This window comes from Apodemus sylvaticus, chromosome 10 (genome assembly GCF_947179515.1).
Source record: "Apodemus sylvaticus chromosome 10, mApoSyl1.1, whole genome shotgun sequence".
Taxonomy (NCBI): Eukaryota; Metazoa; Chordata; class Mammalia; order Rodentia; family Muridae; genus Apodemus; species Apodemus sylvaticus.
Window position 1 is genome coordinate 56,588,447 of NC_067481.1, and position 18,918 is coordinate 56,607,364.

At 44.6% G+C, this 18,918-nt stretch overlaps 1 protein-coding gene across 2 annotated transcripts in view; it reads left to right on the forward strand.

The window, feature by feature from the left end:
* The window catches only part of Usp43 (ubiquitin specific peptidase 43), a 63,512-nt gene that overhangs the window by 30,207 nt on the left and 14,387 nt on the right, over positions 1-18,918 (forward strand). Inside the window, exons 7-14 of one of the 2 annotated variants that reach the window (XM_052197048.1) lie at positions 969-1,104; positions 4,223-4,334; positions 8,835-8,938; positions 10,865-10,942; positions 11,683-11,809; positions 11,934-12,282; positions 16,737-16,895; positions 17,896-18,060. In XM_052197048.1, the coding sequence (XP_052053008.1) occupies positions 969-1,104; positions 4,223-4,334; positions 8,835-8,938; positions 10,865-10,942; positions 11,683-11,809; positions 11,934-12,282; positions 16,737-16,895; positions 17,896-18,060 (1,230 nt within the window). The remainder of the gene's footprint in view (positions 1-968; positions 1,105-4,222; positions 4,335-8,834; positions 8,939-10,864; positions 10,943-11,682; positions 11,810-11,933; positions 12,283-16,736; positions 16,896-17,895; positions 18,061-18,918) is intronic. The other variant, XM_052197049.1, reaches the window with a different exon arrangement.

Genomic DNA, 18,918 nt, shown 5'->3' on the forward strand with positions numbered 1-18,918 from the left:
TTTTTTAAGCTAAGTTTCATTGTATATCAGTGTACATTTTAGCACAGTTAGCTGGTTTAGAAGGCCATGTTTAAAGACCCCATTGCAGCATGCAACAGTCCCCACTTACTTCCAGATTCCCCTTTTGGAGTTTCTGTTATCTACACCCCCTGTGCTCAAAAAACATTAGATGAAAGTTTTCAAAAGTACCCACTGATAACGTGTATACCTGTTTTGTGGTATAGGGGATCAACCTCAGGGACTTACATATGCTAATCAGGCAGTCGCTCTACCTATGCCCCAGCCCCACAGTTGATGAATATTAAGTAACCTTTATGATAGTAACTTGTTACCATTCTATTTTATTGCATTTTGTTGCTATTCTCCCACTGTACATCATTTACAAATGAAAATGTATCTCTTATAGGCATAGGGAGTAGGAGAAAGCATGGTATTGTAGGCTTCTAATGTGGATGGCCACACCTCAGATGTAAGCTGTGCTCCGAGCCCATGTCCTTAGGTAGCCCAGGCCGTAGGAAGCAGATGTTTGATGCTTTCTGCATTAACAGGAGAATAGCGGGCACATAATCTGGAACAAAACACTGATTGACCTTGACTGTTATAATCCAGGGAAATAAGTCCTCATTTCAAATTTAATCATGGCTAACACATATTTTCCTTGAGGAAATAAAATTAGTGTTTCAGAACTGATTAGAACTAGAGGCCTTCTCTTTTGTCCCCAGTAGGGGTGCTCTATGGTTCTCCTAGATGGAGACATAAAAGCAGCCCAGGTAATTTCAGGTTGCTTTTCAGATTGCTTTTGAAAATTTCTGGCCCATCTTTTAAAATTATTGACTGGCTAAAATCGCAAAATCAAATGTATATGAATTTTGTATGTCAGGTACCAGGAGACCCACCCTCTCCCCACAAAGTCCCCGGTGTCCTTCCCCCAGTGATGACAGGATGCTCTGGTGTCTTCTCTTCTCCAGCCCATCCGTCTAGTCTGTCAGTGTCTCCGCGCTTGGCAGTCCGTGACAGCCAACGATTCTCTGTGCCTCTCCACAGTGAGAACAGGGTGGTCATCCTCTTCTGTAACCTGGTGGGGTCGGGGCAGCAGGCGAGCAGGTATGTGAACCTCCTTCCTGTGTTCAAATGATGAGTGGGACTTGTAGACCTGTGCTTGGCACCCCTCCTTCCTTCCCTCCCTCCCTTTTCCCCTCCCTCCCTCCTTCCTTCCCTCCCTCAGTTCCTCCTTTCCTCTCTCCCTTCTTTCTTCATCTCACATAGCCCAGGTTGGCCTTAAATTCACTTTGTAACCAAGACTGGCTCAGGATCTTCCTGTCTACTTCTCACCAGTGTTGGGATTACAACGTAGACCACCATACTGGGCTCCATACTTGGATTCTAGCTAGAATAATTCTAACTTAATAAAATAAGTATCTATTCCCATTGTTAATAAAGTGGAAGATGAGAGCAGAGTGCTTTTGAGCAAGAGGATTAGCTGTAATTGCCTTGAGCAGATGGCGACACCCTCCTTAATTAAACACCAGAGACTTCCTGTTGATTGCTGGAGCGGTCCTGATTGTCAGCACCAACACTACTTTCTATCGGGTCACGAGGGCTAGCTCAGCCAGCCAGTGCGGAGAACTGGCTACGGGAGGAACATGAAGCATGGCGTGCACATCTGTAATCTCTGTTAGTCTGGAGGCTGAGGCAGGAGGATTGCCAGGCCAGCCTCGGCTATGTAGCAAGTCGCAGGTCAGCATGAGCTATGCATAGTAGATGGGTCACTAGGGGAAAATAAAAAGGTGGAGGTAAAGGAAATAAAAAACAGCACTGTTTGTAGTTTGACAGTTTGTCCAGAAGACATGAGCTGAAATGTGACTCAAACTAATTAAAGGGTTCAGGAGAGAGATCCGTTGTAGTATAAATAGTCAAAAAAACAGACAACTTTTTGATATAGTCAGATTGAGTGTCTTAAAGGAAATTGTGACTGTTTGGTTGATGGATACCACCCTGATTTGATCATTCTACGGTTGTGCACGCATTGAGACACTGCAATGGACCCTGTGACTGTGTATATTGATCGTGTGCCAGCTAAAATGCAAATGAAGTGTTTAAAGAAGTCTGGGGGCTGGAGAGATGGCTCATGGTTAAGAGTCCTTGCTGCTCTTAGGAGGACATACTTTGGCTCCTAATGTCCCATGGTGGCTCATTCATAACTCCAAGGGAATTCTTTCTGTTCTGTGCAGACATTAGGCACGCATGTGTTATACATACATGTATCCAGGCAAAATATTCATACTCATAAAATAAAATAAACTTTAAAAGACAGAGAATTCTGGTGTGGCTCAGTGCTGTAGTGTGCACTTAGTGTGTACAAGGCCCAGCACTATATAAGCAATACAAAATAAAAACACAGGAGAATTCCTTTGAGAGGTGCTTAGATTGGTGAAAAAAGTTCTAAGAGTTATCTGTGATCATAAGGTGGTAGGAAAAACCAGAAATGTCGGGGGTGGGGGGGGAGGGGAGGAAAGGAGAGATGACAACAACCACATTGTCGCCACCACCACTGATGCTGCTTTTGAGATAGGGTCATACTCTGTAGCCCAGACTAGCCTTGAACTCCCTATGTAGTTCAGGCTGGCCCCATATTTAATCCTTCTGCCTTAGCCTTCTACCTAGCTCCTAGAATCATAGGTATATAGCATGATATACAGCTCAATAAAAATTTAATTGTTAGCATATTATGGTATGGATAAAAGAATATGAAAATAATCACAGAACCAAAAAGATACTAAAGTATCCTTAGGTATTTACTGTATGATAAAATGAGATATATTTCATAGTCCTGGGGATGGATACATTATCCAATAATTAAGGCTGAACAACTTGCCTTTTATTTTAAAACAATCTTTCCTCTTGCTGTAAATTTTTACATATAAATTCCAAATTAATTAAAAATGTAATCACAGAAGAGTTAGCATAAAAGCAGTGTAGGTGAGCACGCTGGTACTCCCCGGAGTGAGTCCCTTCCTCAACAAAGAAGACAAAGCAGAAAGAAAACCAACATAGAATATTTATGTCTTTGAGTAGAAGAGGCTGTTTTTATAACACATAAAACAGGAGGCCATGAAAGAGGAGGCTTATGCTTAAAAAAAAAAATAACATTTTAAACTGAAACCAAATGTAAAAACTTGAAGGCAAAAGAAAATGAGGGAAAATACGAATGTTTTATGAGACTGAAGGATTCACCTCAGTCACAGAAAACCTAGCTCTCACTCAGATGAGATCACACTTCTCATGGTAAGGAGTCCGCAGAAGTATATACACACAGGGTAAAAGATTCAGTGCCATTGGCAGCAAGGCAATTCTAACTTAAGTAGCGAGATTCTATTTTAGTTCTTCAGATTGCTAAGGAAATTTGAGCAAGAACAAAGCAACTTTGTCAAGATGATAAAACAAAAAGCCAGCTCTTTATCCAGGGACCTGCGTAAAGATCCTTGTTTCCCTGGTCAACTACTATGGCTTTTCTGTAGAGCAGTTTGGCGGTGAGTAGCATTGGCTTTGCCTTTCTATTTATAGAACTTCCATCCTAGGAGGACATTTGGTCACACATCGTGGAGGTTCTGTGTCTAACAATATGTGTGGTTCCTGCCATAAAAGCTTTGCTCAAATAATAACAAACTGAAAGCAACTCAAAATGCTTCACAGCCCAGAACTAGGTTGACGAGCTGGTCTGTCCAGTCAGTGGCTGCACGGGCCCTTCCCCATCCTGACGGGGCAGGCCTTCACATTCGTGCTCAGTTTTACCAACACCGGTTCAACAGTTTTGCATTATCCAGTCAGATCATCTCACAGGCAGGTTGTCTGTGGCAGAGCTGGGGCCCCTAGGGACATCTTGTGCTCACTGGCAAGCCTACGGCTGGACACTCAGTAGTGGGTTGGGATGTGCGAAACTTCCCAGTAATGAGAGCATTCCTCAGACAAGACATGGGTGGCATTGTCATCTGGATGCCCTACTCTTGTTCCCACATCCCCTCCTCTGTTCTCTGGTGTGGGAGTTCATCCCTTGGAGCAGTCTGCAGTGCAGCTTCTGTGTGTAACATTCAAAACAACTGGCAACTCCATATTGTACTTGGCTCCCAACGATTCACTAATCCATTGGAGAGGAACCAGAGCCAAGCAATGACTCTTGTTGTATTTTCCTCTGAGGAAATAACTTATTTCTTTGGGTTTTCAGGTTTGGGCCACCATTCTTGATACGGGAAGATAGAACAATCTCCTGGGCCCGGCTTCAACAGTGTATTCTAAGCAAGGTTCGATGCCTCATGCGGACTGAGGTCTCTGCACAGGTCTGTGTGCACATGTGTGTGCACATGTATGTGCAATCATGTGTGTGTGTGTGTGTGTCCCTGAGTGTGCTTGTATGTAATGTATGTGTACTTGTGTGGCATTTATGTGTGAGCAGTTATCATTTTGTGGCTTGTAGTGTTTTCACCTCTGCCATTAGGAGACACCTTTCACAAGAACCACTGAAATAAAGAGTAAGATTTGAATTACTATTCTCAACTTGTGTTTTTATGACTTTGCATAGTTTTCGCTAGAGGCTGGCATATAGTAAATTGTAGCTTATACATCTAGATAAAAATTTGAAGATACTTGTTAAAATTTCCTTTTCTTTCTCTCCTCCCCCAGCCTTCTCTCTTGGGACAAAGTCTTACTTTGTAGTCCAGGCTGGCCTTGAACTTGTGACAATCCTCCTGCCTCAACTTCTCCAAGTTCTGAGGTTATAGGCATGAGTTATAACACCTGACTTGAAACAGAATTTCTTTTTATTTTTTGTTTCTATTTAACAATTTTTTTAAAAAAATACATTTTTACTTATTTACTTGTTGTGTGTGTTTATGTGCATAGTCATGCATGATACATATGTGGAGGTCAGAGGACTGCTTTGGGGAATTGGTTCTCTTCTTCCACCATGTGTGTGTGGAAGGTGTTTAACTCAGGTTGTCGGGCCTGGCAGCAGGTTGCCTGTTGAGACATGTTGCCAGTCCTTGAAATGTAATTTCTGTGGGAAAATGATGGCTGATGGAACTAATGTCCATGAGTGAAATCTAGATAATAAAATAATTTTGTTTTGAGAAACTGAGTTTAAAAGCTTAAGGAAAAATACCTTGTTGTCTTGTCCTAAAAAAATTTTTAAGGAAGTTTAAAACTCATTGACTTTCACCAAGCATAAAACCATCGGTTTATAGCTTCTGTGTCAAGAACTGCTCTGGCAGGGAAGGTGCTGGGATCTTTAAGGTTGCGTCAGTAGTCTCTTGGTTTAGAAACTGTTTAATAAGAGCCTTTCAGTGGGGTTACACCAAACTGTTTTATATAGATAATCTCTCACAATGGCTATTTCTTCTTACTCAAAGGCAGCCCTATACATTTGATTTAGGGTTCATACCAAAAAGCAACTTGTTAAAAACCTTCACTATATTTGTCCAAACCTTTATGTCTAAAGGATTCGTTCACTGTACTTAAGAGCCTGAATTAGAAGTGAGCTTTTCCACAAGTAGGTCAGGCTCCCTAGTAACAGTGGCAGCTGTCCCCAGACTGTGTGCTGTGTGCTGTCAAAAGGGGATGAGACCACTTTCATGTGAGCATTTATTTCCACTGCCTCTTCCTTCCTAAGCTGCTCCTGTTCCTTACCTTGTTACATGCATTTACTGCTTCTGTGCCCTTACAATCTTTTAATGTTAAGAACTAGTCAAATCACCAGTGCAGTTATCAGGATTCAAATGCAGGAAGCCTCAGCCTGTCGCTGGATCCTTTTTCTTGTTGGGGAATGTGATGTTGGACATGAAGTGCTCTAGGAATCATGGGCTCAGCACGTCTGCACGACTCTCAGGATAGCCCTCCTACTTAACCCATACTGTTTTTTTTTACTTTTTTATTTATGTATATGTGTGTGCCTCCTTACCTGTATGTACACCACATGTGTGCACTACTTGAGGAGGCCAGAAGAGGGAGTCTGAGCCCCTGGAGTTCCAGGCAGTTGTGATCTGTCTCACAGGTGCTAGGAACAGAATCTGGTTCTTACGCAAGGGCAGCAAATGTTCTTAATCCCTGAGCCATCTCTCCAGTCCCCAGCCTTAATCCTTTTAATATTGTGTTAAAGATTGGCTCCACGTGGCAGTAATTTGAAAAGAAAATATCCAGAGTTCTCAAAACTAAGCTGAAGAGATTAAGGATAGTGAGCACACATTGAAGGTTCTAAAATGAATCGGCTTACCCTAGAGTAGAGGACAGGAAAGTGTTTCTTATAAAAATGAGCCATTTGCTAGAGAGAATCAATTTGCATGAATTATGGGAAAAAAGACTTATTACTGAAAAACCATTTTTTATTGTCACTGTTTAAACTTGGGTGGGTGAGATCAGCACTATTTCTTTATGCAGGGTTAGCTGCCTCCAAATAGATCTTGGGATCTGGTTAAGGGTGGCCTCTCTGTGCAAACAGCAAGGCTCAGTTAGGACTCACAAAGGAAACCTTTCTTTGTTTCTTCCAGATTGAAATCAGCATTCTTAGAAAGTGTACACCCTTCCACGGCCAATCTTAACCAAAGCCTCTGAGGTTAGCAGACTTACAGCCATTGATTTGGTCAAAACCATAGATTATCCACACTGTACATTTATCATTGGTGGATACATGAGTATTTTTGTCTTTTGACAGTAGTTCCTGCACTTCACTCTCTAGACCTGTTCTCAATTATCCTAATGCTACAGCCCTATGGGAACAAAGCCATCGTACCTCAGGTATGATGGGAGGGCTGGAGAACTAGGGAATTGGTGTTCCTTTTGAGGGTGCTCCAGTAAACTAAGCATCTCTCATAAAGCCTGCCTCCTAATAGGCTGCCATATGGATTAAGTGTTCATTAAAAATAAATGCAGGGGGACAAATAATTAAAATACGTTAGTTTACATGTAACGACCATTTACACGGCTCCAGCGTTGTCCTGCCTGTTGCCCCTTGCTTATGACAGCTGCCTCAACTTCAGCAGCCTCTCACAGTTGTCTCACTGTGGTTTGGACCTTTGGTCTTTCAAAGCGCTAGGCATTACTTTTTCCTGGAATTATAGTGCTTTTCTCCCCTTTTTCTTGCCAGATGGAATCTGACGTATATCTCACACATCTCTCCCAGTATTTTAAGTACAGATGTCTGCCATTGGCTTTAATTTAGAAGGAAATGTTATTTTATTTTATTTTTTGACTGTAGCCAAGTTCTTGAGTGACAGCTTTAAAAACTGTATTTCTACATTTGAATGCAGACTGCATTGATTTTTTTTGGCAAAATATATAACTTAACCATTCATAAGTATATGTTAATTGGGTTTGCCATTCTGTATAATGATTACTGTACTCTCAATTTTTAAAATGATCCTCCCACAAAAACTCTGTATCCATTTCCATTTAACAGAATAACAGAATACCCTGCTACATTCCCACTAGCCCATTAGTACTGTAGCATATGCCAGATTTTCCTCCACCTTCTAGCTCCTAGTGTGCCTAAGATAGACCTCAGGGTCTTATACATGATAAAGCTCTCCCAAGCTTAGAATTATAGGCTGAAGGTAAGGGTGATGAGTTACTACTACAAAGATGGTAGATTTCTACTGTTCTGTGATTAGTGTGTGTGTGTGTGTGTGTGTGTGCGCGCGCGCGCATACATGTGTATGTTATTTGCTTGTGTGTGTGTGTTTCTGGGGTCAGACCTGCTTACAATGTACTCTACAACCAAACTATATTTCCATCCCAGTCCTTCTTTTTTAAGCCTTTTTGAAATTGAATTGTGCATATCCATGGCATTTCATTTACCTGTTTATCTGTTACCGGTATGTGGGGTTTTCCCACATTTTGACTATATGGAACAACATTGTTTTGACCGTGAGTTTGCACTTACAGGTTTACCTGCATTTGCAGGAGTAACGTTAATGGGCCAGATGGCAGCTGTAGGTGCAACCTTTCAGAAACTCTGAGTTGGTTTCCACAGCACTGCTATACATTCTTGCCAACTGTGCGTGTAATGTGGGTTCCCATTTCTTCATATCCTCCCCAACTCTTACTCCTCTCCCCTTTTTGAATTATAATATAGATAGAAATATAATATAGATAGAAATTATAATACAGATAGAAATAGGTTTAAATGACAGCTCATTGTGGTCTTGGTTCATTAATTCCTATTTCCTATTTACAAATGGTAGCAACCATCTTCTGTTACACTCTTTGTTATTTGCATGTATTGGAGAAGCATGTATTCAGTCCTCTGAATACAGGTTTTGAATTGGGTTATTTGTCCCACTGCTTTTATTTTTTGTTTGTTTGTTTGTTTGAGGCACCCATAATATAAGAGTATCTTCTGTAAGACTTGCTTCAGTTTCAGAAATGCTAGAATAACAGCATGTATGTATGAACTTGTTTTTTGCACAGCTGCCTTATTTGTGGAGATGATAATCCTGTCCATAAAGAAGGTTGAACTACAATAATTGACCAAAAATCAATTTTACCTTCTATTTATTGTATCAGTATCTACTTCAGTTAAACACTTGTTCTTACATATACTGTGTCTGTTGTATGTGGGGTTGCATTCAATAGATCAAGCATGGCACTAGATCACTATGTTAAAAGACTGATTCTTCAAAACAATGAAGCCTTTGTATTTCTCCATTTTAAAATACTAGTCATTAAGAGAATATTCAAAATACTGTAGAGAAAAGGGCTTGCACTTTTGATTAATTTATGTGTCACAGTCAATTGCTCTGCCACAGGGACTGCGTGATAAACTATTGCCTCTGGTTTTGTCATGGCAGGACCTGGGGACTCTGTTCTCCATCCGGGTTGTGGGGCTCTCCTTGGCCTGCAGCTACTTATCTCCACAGGACAGCCGGCCCCTTTGTCACTGGGCAGTTGACAGGTAAGGGAAGGGGCAGCTTGTGCTCTTACTGAGCTAGGCTAACAGAAGACTGCATAATAATGACATTACTGATAATGCTAGCCATTCTTTCACAGTTCCTCTCTAGTACCAGCTACCTCGTTGGATCCTTAGATACACTTTGCTATTTTTTTTTAACTCCTATATCCAAGAATGGCCACTTCAAAGAGAAGGGAGCAATGAGACTACCAGAGATCAACTTGCTCATACTTATACAGCTGGTGACTGGAGAAACCTGAGTTTGCATCCAGATTGTCTACCTGATGGTTAGGCATGACCATGTGGTTAGGCCTTGCTTCAGACCCAGATGGGATAAGTGTCCCCTTAGAGCTAGATGAGAATGCTATAGCTGTATCACCAGTCCTAAACTGTAAAGGGTGTGGACTAGGGCTGAGGGATAAAGCTTCAGTGGCTGACAAGCCTGTACCTTTATGATGTTCCGCATGTCTATTCAATATCTTATCACAGTGCAGCCTTGTGCAGATGTCTTCAGGGCTGGCACAATGTCCACAGCGTGATTTTGCTTTCTGAATTAGTAATCTGATACTTTGTTGACATTCCTTTAGAGCATAGTCCACAGTAAGGTTTTCTGGTTTCCTGACTTGGTCAGCTTGAGCTTCTAGTCTGGAATGTAGAGGTAGACCAGAAGTCTCCCCAGAATACCCCATTTATATGCTCTTTAGCTTGTAAGTTAGGGAGAGAGGAGCTGTGTCAGGCAGGACTTGCTTTGGTCCAACAGGAAAAGGTATTGGAGATGACAGTTAATTCAACATGCACTCTACAGGCTGGATCTAGCCTATACTTGTTACCAGTCCATGACAGGAACTTGAGAGGAAACACCTATGTGGAAGGACAAAATAAAGCACCATACATTGAAAAGAAGAAATGGTCGTTGCACTTGCTATGTATACTCATAAGCAGTGTGTGCATTCTCATCACCTTCACACTGTGTAAAGGTCCAGAACTTTCTATTGAATCTTGGTGGCATTGTTACAAATTCGACCTAATATTTTGGGCATGAACTTGGCTACTACTGTTCTTGATTCAGGGTAAAACTTCCTACCCTTCACTCCCTTCCTTCATTTCTCCTGCTTTTCTGAAATGGATGGAGCCCTAGAAGTTGGGAGGAGTAAAGTTATACTCACTGAGATTTTTTTCCACATTGGAGGATTTGCAAGACTTTGAGTTGTGTCAGTGGGTTTGCAGTGGCTCCTTCTGCATTGTTGCAGGCAGGGATGTTAGTTCTCCTGGGACTTCATCAATACTGGCTTTTTGTGTGAGATGCTTATTTGGGTGTTTGGGTGCTGTGACCAAGTCCCAGACAGGAACACATTCAGAAAAGGGAAGATTGACTCATGGTTTCAGTCCCTCATAGCTGGCTCTGTTGTTCTGGGACCCATGGTGAGGCAGAGCAGCACATGCTAGGGACACTTCTTTACCTCATGCTTTACCTCATTGCTAGGAAGCAGAGATATAGGAAGAAGTTAGAGATAGGATATACCCAGTGGCCCACCCCCAGTGACCTGCTCCAGAAAAGCTTCCTTATTAATGTTACCAGCTGGTGGTGTAAGTATGTGGGAGACCTTTCATGTTCACACCATGGCAACGTGTCTTGGAGACACTGCAGAGGTAGCAAGGTCTTCAGTAAAGCAGTTAACCAAGTCAGTAGCTAGCAGGCTTTAGAGCTCCCATCTCCTGAGAATATCAGTGAAAGGGCATTAAAAGGTAGGCAGAGAGCTAAGGCCTTCAGCAGACTTAGAAACCCTTCAGTGCGGTTTGAAGTCATTTTTGTGGTGTTTTTGTTTGGAACGTTCTACCAGGGAGGAGAGGGAGAGCCGACTGCTGAGCCCTGAGAGCTGTGGGATGGATCTGTTTTCTGACAGGCTTCCTTCCTCATTCTCTCCTCAGGGCTTTGCACCTCGGGAGGCCAGGAGGCCCTCCTCATGTCAAGCTGGCTGTGGAATGGGGTAGCTGTGTCACAGAGCGGTGAGTTAATAGAATTTTATTCCTGCAGAGCTTAACTAGGATAGGCTAGCTATAAACTCTTCCTGGACCTAGAGTTTCCCCTAATTAGAGTATAAGATCCTGCACACACACCTCAAGATGATGGATGCCAGTCCTCCGCGAGAACTTACAACTGTCAATTTAAATCACCACAGTGGGCATAGTGACCATGATGGGGCCAGTGGGGTGTTAGGTATAATAAATGCTATGGAACCCTTAGCCTGAGCCATTCCCTGCTCAGAGCACTTATTTCCTATGAGCGATTGGTTTCATCTTCATCCCATCCTATGTGGGTTGAAACTGAGATGCACAGAGGTTAAGTAATGCCTAAGTCCCATGGCTCATGCATACAGAGCTGGGGTTTGAAGCAGCCTAGTTGGCTTGAATCTGGACTGCTCACTTCACTTGGCTACCTCTCATAGCACCTCAGCATATCAGCCAGACTTGTATAAGAGGGCATGTTTCAGTCCATCAAGTACTACTTCCTCTCTTGCCAGGTGCTGAAGCTGGGTAAGCCTAGGACTTGATTCTTTGAGGGGCTGGTCGAGGAAACAGATGATTCCCTAAGAGTGAGTGCAAAGTCAGGGGTGCAGGAGGTTTTAGGAGCCCACAGGAAGGGTAGCTTTGCCTGTCCGATGCTCTGCCCAGGTTTTCTGTACAGAGACAGTTTGATCCTTCTGGGAGGGAGAGCTCTGACTATTGTGCCCTCTCATCCCATCCAGTCTGTTCGGGAGCCTCCAGGAGGAACGGGTCCAGGATGCAGACAGCGTGTGGCGGCAGCAGCAGGCACACCAGCAGCCCAGCTGTACCCTGGATGAATGTTTTCAGTCCTATACCAAGGAGGAGCAGGTCTGTCCCATTCCCCCTCCTTCCCCCACCATGCTACTCTCTGGCTGGGAGGGGAGCTGGTGGCTTTGAGGTGGGTTGACCGCTTACTGTGATGGCTTCAGAGTCTTGATGACTTCCTTTCTAGCTGGCCCAGGATGACGCATGGAAGTGCCCTCACTGCCAAGTCCTCCAGCAGGGGGTGGTGAAGCTGAGTTTATGGACTCTGCCTGACATCCTGATCATCCACTTAAAACGGTTCTGTCAGGTGGGAGAGAGAAGGAACAAGCTCTCCACACTGGTGAAGTTCCCACTGTCTGGACTCAACATGGCTCCCCACGTAGCACGGAGGAGCACCAACTCCAAGGCAGGGCCTGGCCCTTGGCCCTCCTGGAAGCAGCCGATCTGCCTCCCCACCGCCTACCCACTGGACTTCCTCTACGACTTGTATGCTGTCTGCAACCACCATGGCAGTCTGCAAGGTGGGCATTACACAGGTGAGCCTTGCCCTGCCTCTCAGTGTGCAGCAGCCATTGCCATGGGACTTGACTCTAGCTAGAGCCTCAAGATGTCCCCAGAACTGGTGCTTCTTGAAGGCCAGCACTCTCTCCATTCACTGTGGCTAGTTCGTCACTCACAGCACACAGGGGAAAAAGACAGTGCCCAGTCCTCTGAGGAACTGGTGTTGACTTAGACCGAGTGTTGCACTATGATGTTAGTAACACCTTATATTTTCAGGCACATCAAATATGGGAGGGTAAAGTACCAGACCTAGGATGTGATGTTTGCCCTCATTCATGATACAGCACAGGAAGTCTTACTTACTAGACTGGCATCCCTTTATGTTGTGGGGTGCTTTTAATTTCTGTTCCTCTGGGTCATTTAGAAGCAGCAGACAGAAAAGCAAGCTGCTGAGCAGCTCTCACCGTGGGCCTTCCCCTGTGGGTATTCTCAGAGATGGCGTGACTGACCACTTCTTGACCAATGCTGTTCCTTCCGTCCCCTCTTGGTGATCACAGAAGCCTGTAATCACCGTTGGCAGCAGCACTTCCGTGGCCAGTGGGTACCCAGTTGTGGAGGCTGATGGCTGTGAGCCTCGTGAGAGGCTTGCGATGTGGTCGCTGATGCCACACTGCTAGTACAGTGCCCAGGGAGAGAGAGAGGGAAACAGGGCCTTGCGAGTCAACAGAGAGGCTGAAGGATGGGACTTGGCTGACCCTGTGAGGGCTACAGTGGGCACCAGGTTACTCTTGTGCTGCTCTGCTGTGCTACCCGACCCGTTCTGCACAGCTGTCCTGCTCCAGGTGACAAGGGCTCCCAGTTCAGCCTGGAGTCAGCCTGTCCAGTCAGACCCCCAGTCTTTTTCCTCTGGGCTAAAAATAGCTCAGCATAAATCTTTTGAAATCTATGTGTATGCATCTCGGGAGCTATTTTTCCCTCTGTATTTGCTTCAGATTTTTTAAATAATATTTACCTTTTTGAAATTAAAATATTATTATGTCATTTGTTCCCCTTTCCTCTCTCCAATGCCTCTCATGTACTCCCACCATGCTCTCTCAAATTCATGTCTCTTTTTCTTTAATTGTATATGTGCGTACACACATAAATTCCTAAACATGGAATACAGCCTTTTCAGTCTATATAATGTTATGTGTGATCTCAGGCCTGACCACTTGGTATTAGCTAACCAGCTGAGGAAGTTGGAGTGGGGAGGCTCTTCCCTGGGAAGGACCATTTCTTCCTTCTTTCCTGGTACTTCTTTGTCTAGGGCAGAGGCCCTGTGAGGTTTCTTCCCTCTGTGTTAGGGTGCCTTTTACTGCTGTTCCTGTTTAGGTCTTGTTGAAGCAGCCATGTGGCTGAGACCTAATGGGTAAAGCTTCCCTGACATTCTAGGAGACAAACTCACAGCAGACTTGCTTTCCTCTGACTCTTACAGTCTTCCCACCCATCCTTCCTCAGTGTTCCTTGCCTAGGTGTGGGAGCTGTGTTGAAGATGTTTCAGCTGGGGCTGGGTACCACATAGTCTCTTGTTCTCTGCAGCTTGATCAGTTGTGGTTTTTCTCTTCTCATCTCTGTCTATGGTAAAGAGAAATGTCTTTGGTGAGGGGTGAGAACAGCACTCACCTATGAGTATAAGAGTAAATACTTAGCATACAGTTAGGAATCGTGCTGGCTTAGTAGGTGCTCCATACAGGGCATTATAGACAATCACCAGCTTCTCCATTGAGGGGATCATACCTAGTGGCTACTAGAGGGCAATGGAAGTACAGCACTGGAGTCACTGCATGTCGTAGAATGCCTTTACTGCTACCTTTGACTGGCAGCCTGGCTGGACATAGAATTCTAGCTCTATAGTCATTGTCTGTAGTCTTTGGTCAGGGATGTTCCATGGGGAATGGGGGTAAGGACAAGGCTCTTGCTTTGGAGATGGGATAGCCAGTTTCCTTTCCTTTTCTGGGATTTAGTTTCTTTCTGGAAACTTCCAGGTCCTTTATCACTGCTGCCCTGGAATTTCACAGGCTGCCCCTCTGTGTGGGTCTTTTCATTCACCAGGACTCAGGAGGTAGATGCTTGTTCTTCAGTTCTGGAAACTTCCTTGTATTTATTTTTAAAAATTAAAAAAAAAATTTTAAAAATTAAAAGTTAAAAACTGACAACCTAAAGAGAGGCCCTTAAACACACTGTGACACACTATAGCTTCCACAATAAGTTCTTTTCCCCTCCGTTGCTGGGGAGGTTGCCAGGGTACAGGGTAGGTATAAGGGGAGGGAGGATGAGTAGAATTGGGGTGGGTGCCTGATGTGAAATTCACAAAGAACCAAGAAAGAGTTCAAAAAACGAGAGAGACCCTTAAGCTTCAAGCTGCCATTCATTTTTAAACACAAGAAGGTAATACTGTGTATAAAAATCCGTGGCTGGAATTTCTTTCAATTCATGATCTAGCATGGTGGTTTCTACACTAGTATAGAGGATTAGGGCACACAAGCTCATTCTTTTACTTTGCAGTATTGCTGCTATAATAACCTTTGGCGTGTCATTTCCTCCATGATAAGCTTTTGATGGGGAAAATTTCAGAATAGAGATAGCTAACTTGTGTGTGTGTGTGTGTATGTGTGTGTGTGTGTACATGCATATATCAAAACAAGTACCATTCCATTAAGCGAGACCCCCATTATTGCATCTGCATTTTGACGGTTGCTGTAAAAGTACATTGTGGTTGTGGGAATTTGCTCTCCTGCCAGCAGTGAGAGAGTGTTTGTGTCCCTGTAGGAGAGCTTGTCATAGCCTGTGGGGGGAACCCCTCCCCAAGTTTTGCCAGTCTAATGGGGTGATGACATTTCAGATCTAGCCTCTTCAGTGTTGAAGAGCCCTGCATGTCCTGTCCCATGTCCTTGACTGTTTCCCCTGTGGCTATTGTTAGTAGCCTCCCCTTAGCATCTGTTCCAACAGACCTGAGGTCACTTACCTTGCTGAAGGCTTACATGTCACTATTCCAAATGGTCTACCATTCCTTTTATGACTTTGGAGTTTGAGGTGTGGCTGGGAAGCCCTTTTCGCTGTATTCCTTTGTTGCCTTCCAGTGCTTTAGAGGTTTTAGATTTTTATATTTAAGTCCGTGATCTGGAGTTTCTTGATGTTTTCCCCACCATGTACCAGTTGCTGCAAGACCATTACTAATCGAAAGGTCCCTTTAATTTAGTGATTCTACATTTCTGTGTTTGGTTCTATCCTGAGCTTTGACTTTTTCTCCTCTCATTGCCCTAAAGTTCCAACCTGCCACTGCTTCCTTGGCCTTCTTTAGGATTGACCCCACCTTGATCCCACTTAAATAGAGGCTGTAGCCATCACACAGATCATTGGCATATACAAATATACTTTGGAGAATCCAAGAGTTTTAAGAAATGTGTTACTGTGTCACAGTGGCCAGCTCCAGGTCTTCAGTAGAGGAGCTAAAACATCTTCTGAGGTACATTTCAAAATGACTGTTCCATAGAGGTTGGTAGAAAAGAGCAGTGGTATGGGCGAGGATTGCTGTCGGAGGGGGTCCCTGAGCCTCCGGTGAGCGTTCACACTGGGCACGGAAGTATTCTAGACGTATTTTGAGAGTGCTATGCTGGGATGAGTGCAAAAGCCAGAAAGCTAGGGCTCATGGGACCTGTGCATCCCAGGGCCTGAGCTTGCTGGCAAGAAGAGTTAAGACACTGATATAGCCACATCTGCATACATGTCATGGGAGTCTCATATTGAGCCACGTATAATAGGCACGGACCATGTAAACCCTTGTCAATACTGTCAGTAAGGGGGAGACTAGTAAAAGCACAAGGCCTTTCTCGGGCATGCTTCAATGGATGTGCTTAAAGTAGGGCAAGAAAAAGGCTCAGTTTTAGCTGGAACTGATTTCTGTGCATCCTGATAAGGCCCGGAGTATTTGCTGGTCTGGCCAACCACTAAAAGTTGGCCAACTTCAGGACCAGTGGGTTTGGGGGCTGTACAATGAGCTCAGAGGGCCAAGCTGAGCTGGTTGGAGGTCGTCTCAGCCATGGTCACCTTTCTGTAAATGCTGGGCTCCAGGCCGTCAGTGGGAAAAGGCCATCAGGAGTCCCATTTTTCTCTTCCGTGGCCATTAAGAGATGTGCACTTTGATGTGTCTCAGTATAATTGGATGAGAGCTAGATGGCAGTGTTGGCTGACCTGGTAACTCAAGGTCCCGTGTTAGGAGAGACTGTGCTGGATGAGAGGGCAGTGTGCCCTCACCTTCCAGTGAGCAATCCTGGGTAAGATACCCTGGTTGTGAAACTCGTCTTTTTCTGGTTTTACAGAAATCAGTTCTAGCTAAAAATGGACATTTTGTCGTCCTACTTTAAGCATCTCCATTTTGAGCTCTGCTGGTGGGGAGCATCCTCCTGCCTTGGGGCTCTAAGCATTGAACTTGGGGTTTGAACCTTTGCAGCCTATTGCCGGAACTCCCTGGACGGCCAGTGGTACAGCTATGATGACAGCACAGTGGAGCCTCTTCGAGAGGATGAGGTCAACACCAGGGGGGCTTACATCCTGTTCTATCAGAAGCGCAACAGCATCCCTCCCTGGTCAGCCAGCAGCTCCATGAGAGGTGTGTGCCACAGCTCAGGAGGGGCGTGGGCTTGGAGGTTGTATTAAGAATTGAGATGTCCTTGGCCAGTGAGACGGCTCAGCTGTGAGGATGCTTGCCACGATCCTTAGTTGATCCTTGGAACCTCCACACATGTGCTATTGGCACAGATGCACACACACACACACACACACACACACACACACACACACACACATATACCCACACCACATTCTTTTCCTAATTATTATTGGAAAATAGCCAGAGAAAATGAAGAGTCTTCCTGGTTTGAATCAAAACTAACTTAAGCCTGTCTTCCATTTATAGAAGGCAGACATTGAGAGAGGAATAGAATAGGCATGGTGACTCATGCCTATAATCTCATCCTAGGGGAAGCTGAAACAGGAGGATCATGAGTTTGGACTAGCCTGGGCTATTCAGTAAACTCCTCAAGTAATATGCAGTTTATCAATGGTAGACCTATTAGAGACAGCCAGAGGGAGGTATCCTTGATGCCGTTATGAAGATTTGGCTTCCTTGAACTTTGTGTGTTCACTGTATGTTGTCCTATAGGATCTGTTGCCATGGGTCCTGGGGGCAAATGCTATCACTCTGACTATGACTTTTGCTGTGACTACTAAAATCCTAGAAATCTGGCTCTGGAAAAGTAGTCCCATTTAGGAAGCCAGGGTTGACAGCAAATAATTTCACAGAAGACATTTGAATGCACCAAGGAACCATCTTTCCTGTACTCACTGAACATCATGGTTCCAAGGATGTCCTATTGCAGGCTTTTAAACTCTATGGTTCTGAGGATGTCCCATTACAGGCTTCCCCTCTGGCCATTCACCTTTGTTTCTGTAGTTCCCCTCTGGTTCCATTAGACCAGGACTGAAAGACAGGAGCCATCTTGGGATTCTTGGCGTGGGCCTGGGAACCTAGTGGTAGAACAACTCTCCACCTACCTGCAGGCTCTTCAGAGATGTGCCAGGTCCAGCCCTCTCTTTTGCTTCTTTTGCAGGCTCCACCAGCTCCTCCTTGTCTGACCATTGGCTCATGAGACTTGGGAGCCTCAACAACAGCACGAGGGGAAGCTTGTTGTCCTGGAGTTCTGCCCCCTGCGCCTCCGTGGCCCGGGTACCTGACTCTCCTGTCTTCACCAATGGTGTCTGCCACCAGGACAAGGGTATGTGGTTAGACTTTTTTTCCCCCGCTGCTTTTCATTGTGAAAGTGTTGACACCTCATACCATGAATAGAAAGTGTTGGTTCTGATAAGTGGTGTGCTGTCTCTTGGGGGTCTTCCTAACACCCACCTACCTCTCCATCCATCCATGGTCTTCCTCCATCCAGACACAGTGGTCCTTTCGATTCACAAGTTGTATATTGGTGTCAATCAATCATGGATGGGAAATAGAAAAAAAATTAGACTTGCACTAAACATGTGCAGAATATTTTCTTGTCGTTGCCTAACAATAACAACTACACATGTAACAGTTATACTGCATCAGGTATGCTAGGGAACTGTGTGGTTATTTAAAGCATACGGAATGTACAGGAATATAAAACACATAGGAGAGTGTGTGTCAGTTACATACAAATACTACAACAATTTCTATTAGGGATTTGAGCATCTTCAGGAGCCAATCTTCATGGGCTCTGAGGAACCACTCTGCATCCATTTTCTGTTCCCACAGAGCTTAGAACCTCCTGGAGCAGACATGGAAGTTAACACAGCAATGCAGTTTAAAGCAGGGACAAAGGGAAAGAGGTGAAACGGGAAGGAGCCAGCAGAGGCTGGGGAGGGTGCAGGGAGCCCTGGCTGGGATACGGGGGAGGTGACTTGAGTAGAGGCCTCAGCAGGGGCAGGAGGCTCGTGCTCATGCAGAAGGCTGGGAATATGTTCATTGCAGATGCTATGAATGATGGGCATGGGGGAGGGGCAGAAGAAACCACAGCCTCAGAGCGGAGGGAGGCAGGTGTAGGGAGGTGGATCAGCAGCTTACGGTGTGGATGTGCTGTTTGGACTTTACTTCAAGTGCTGTG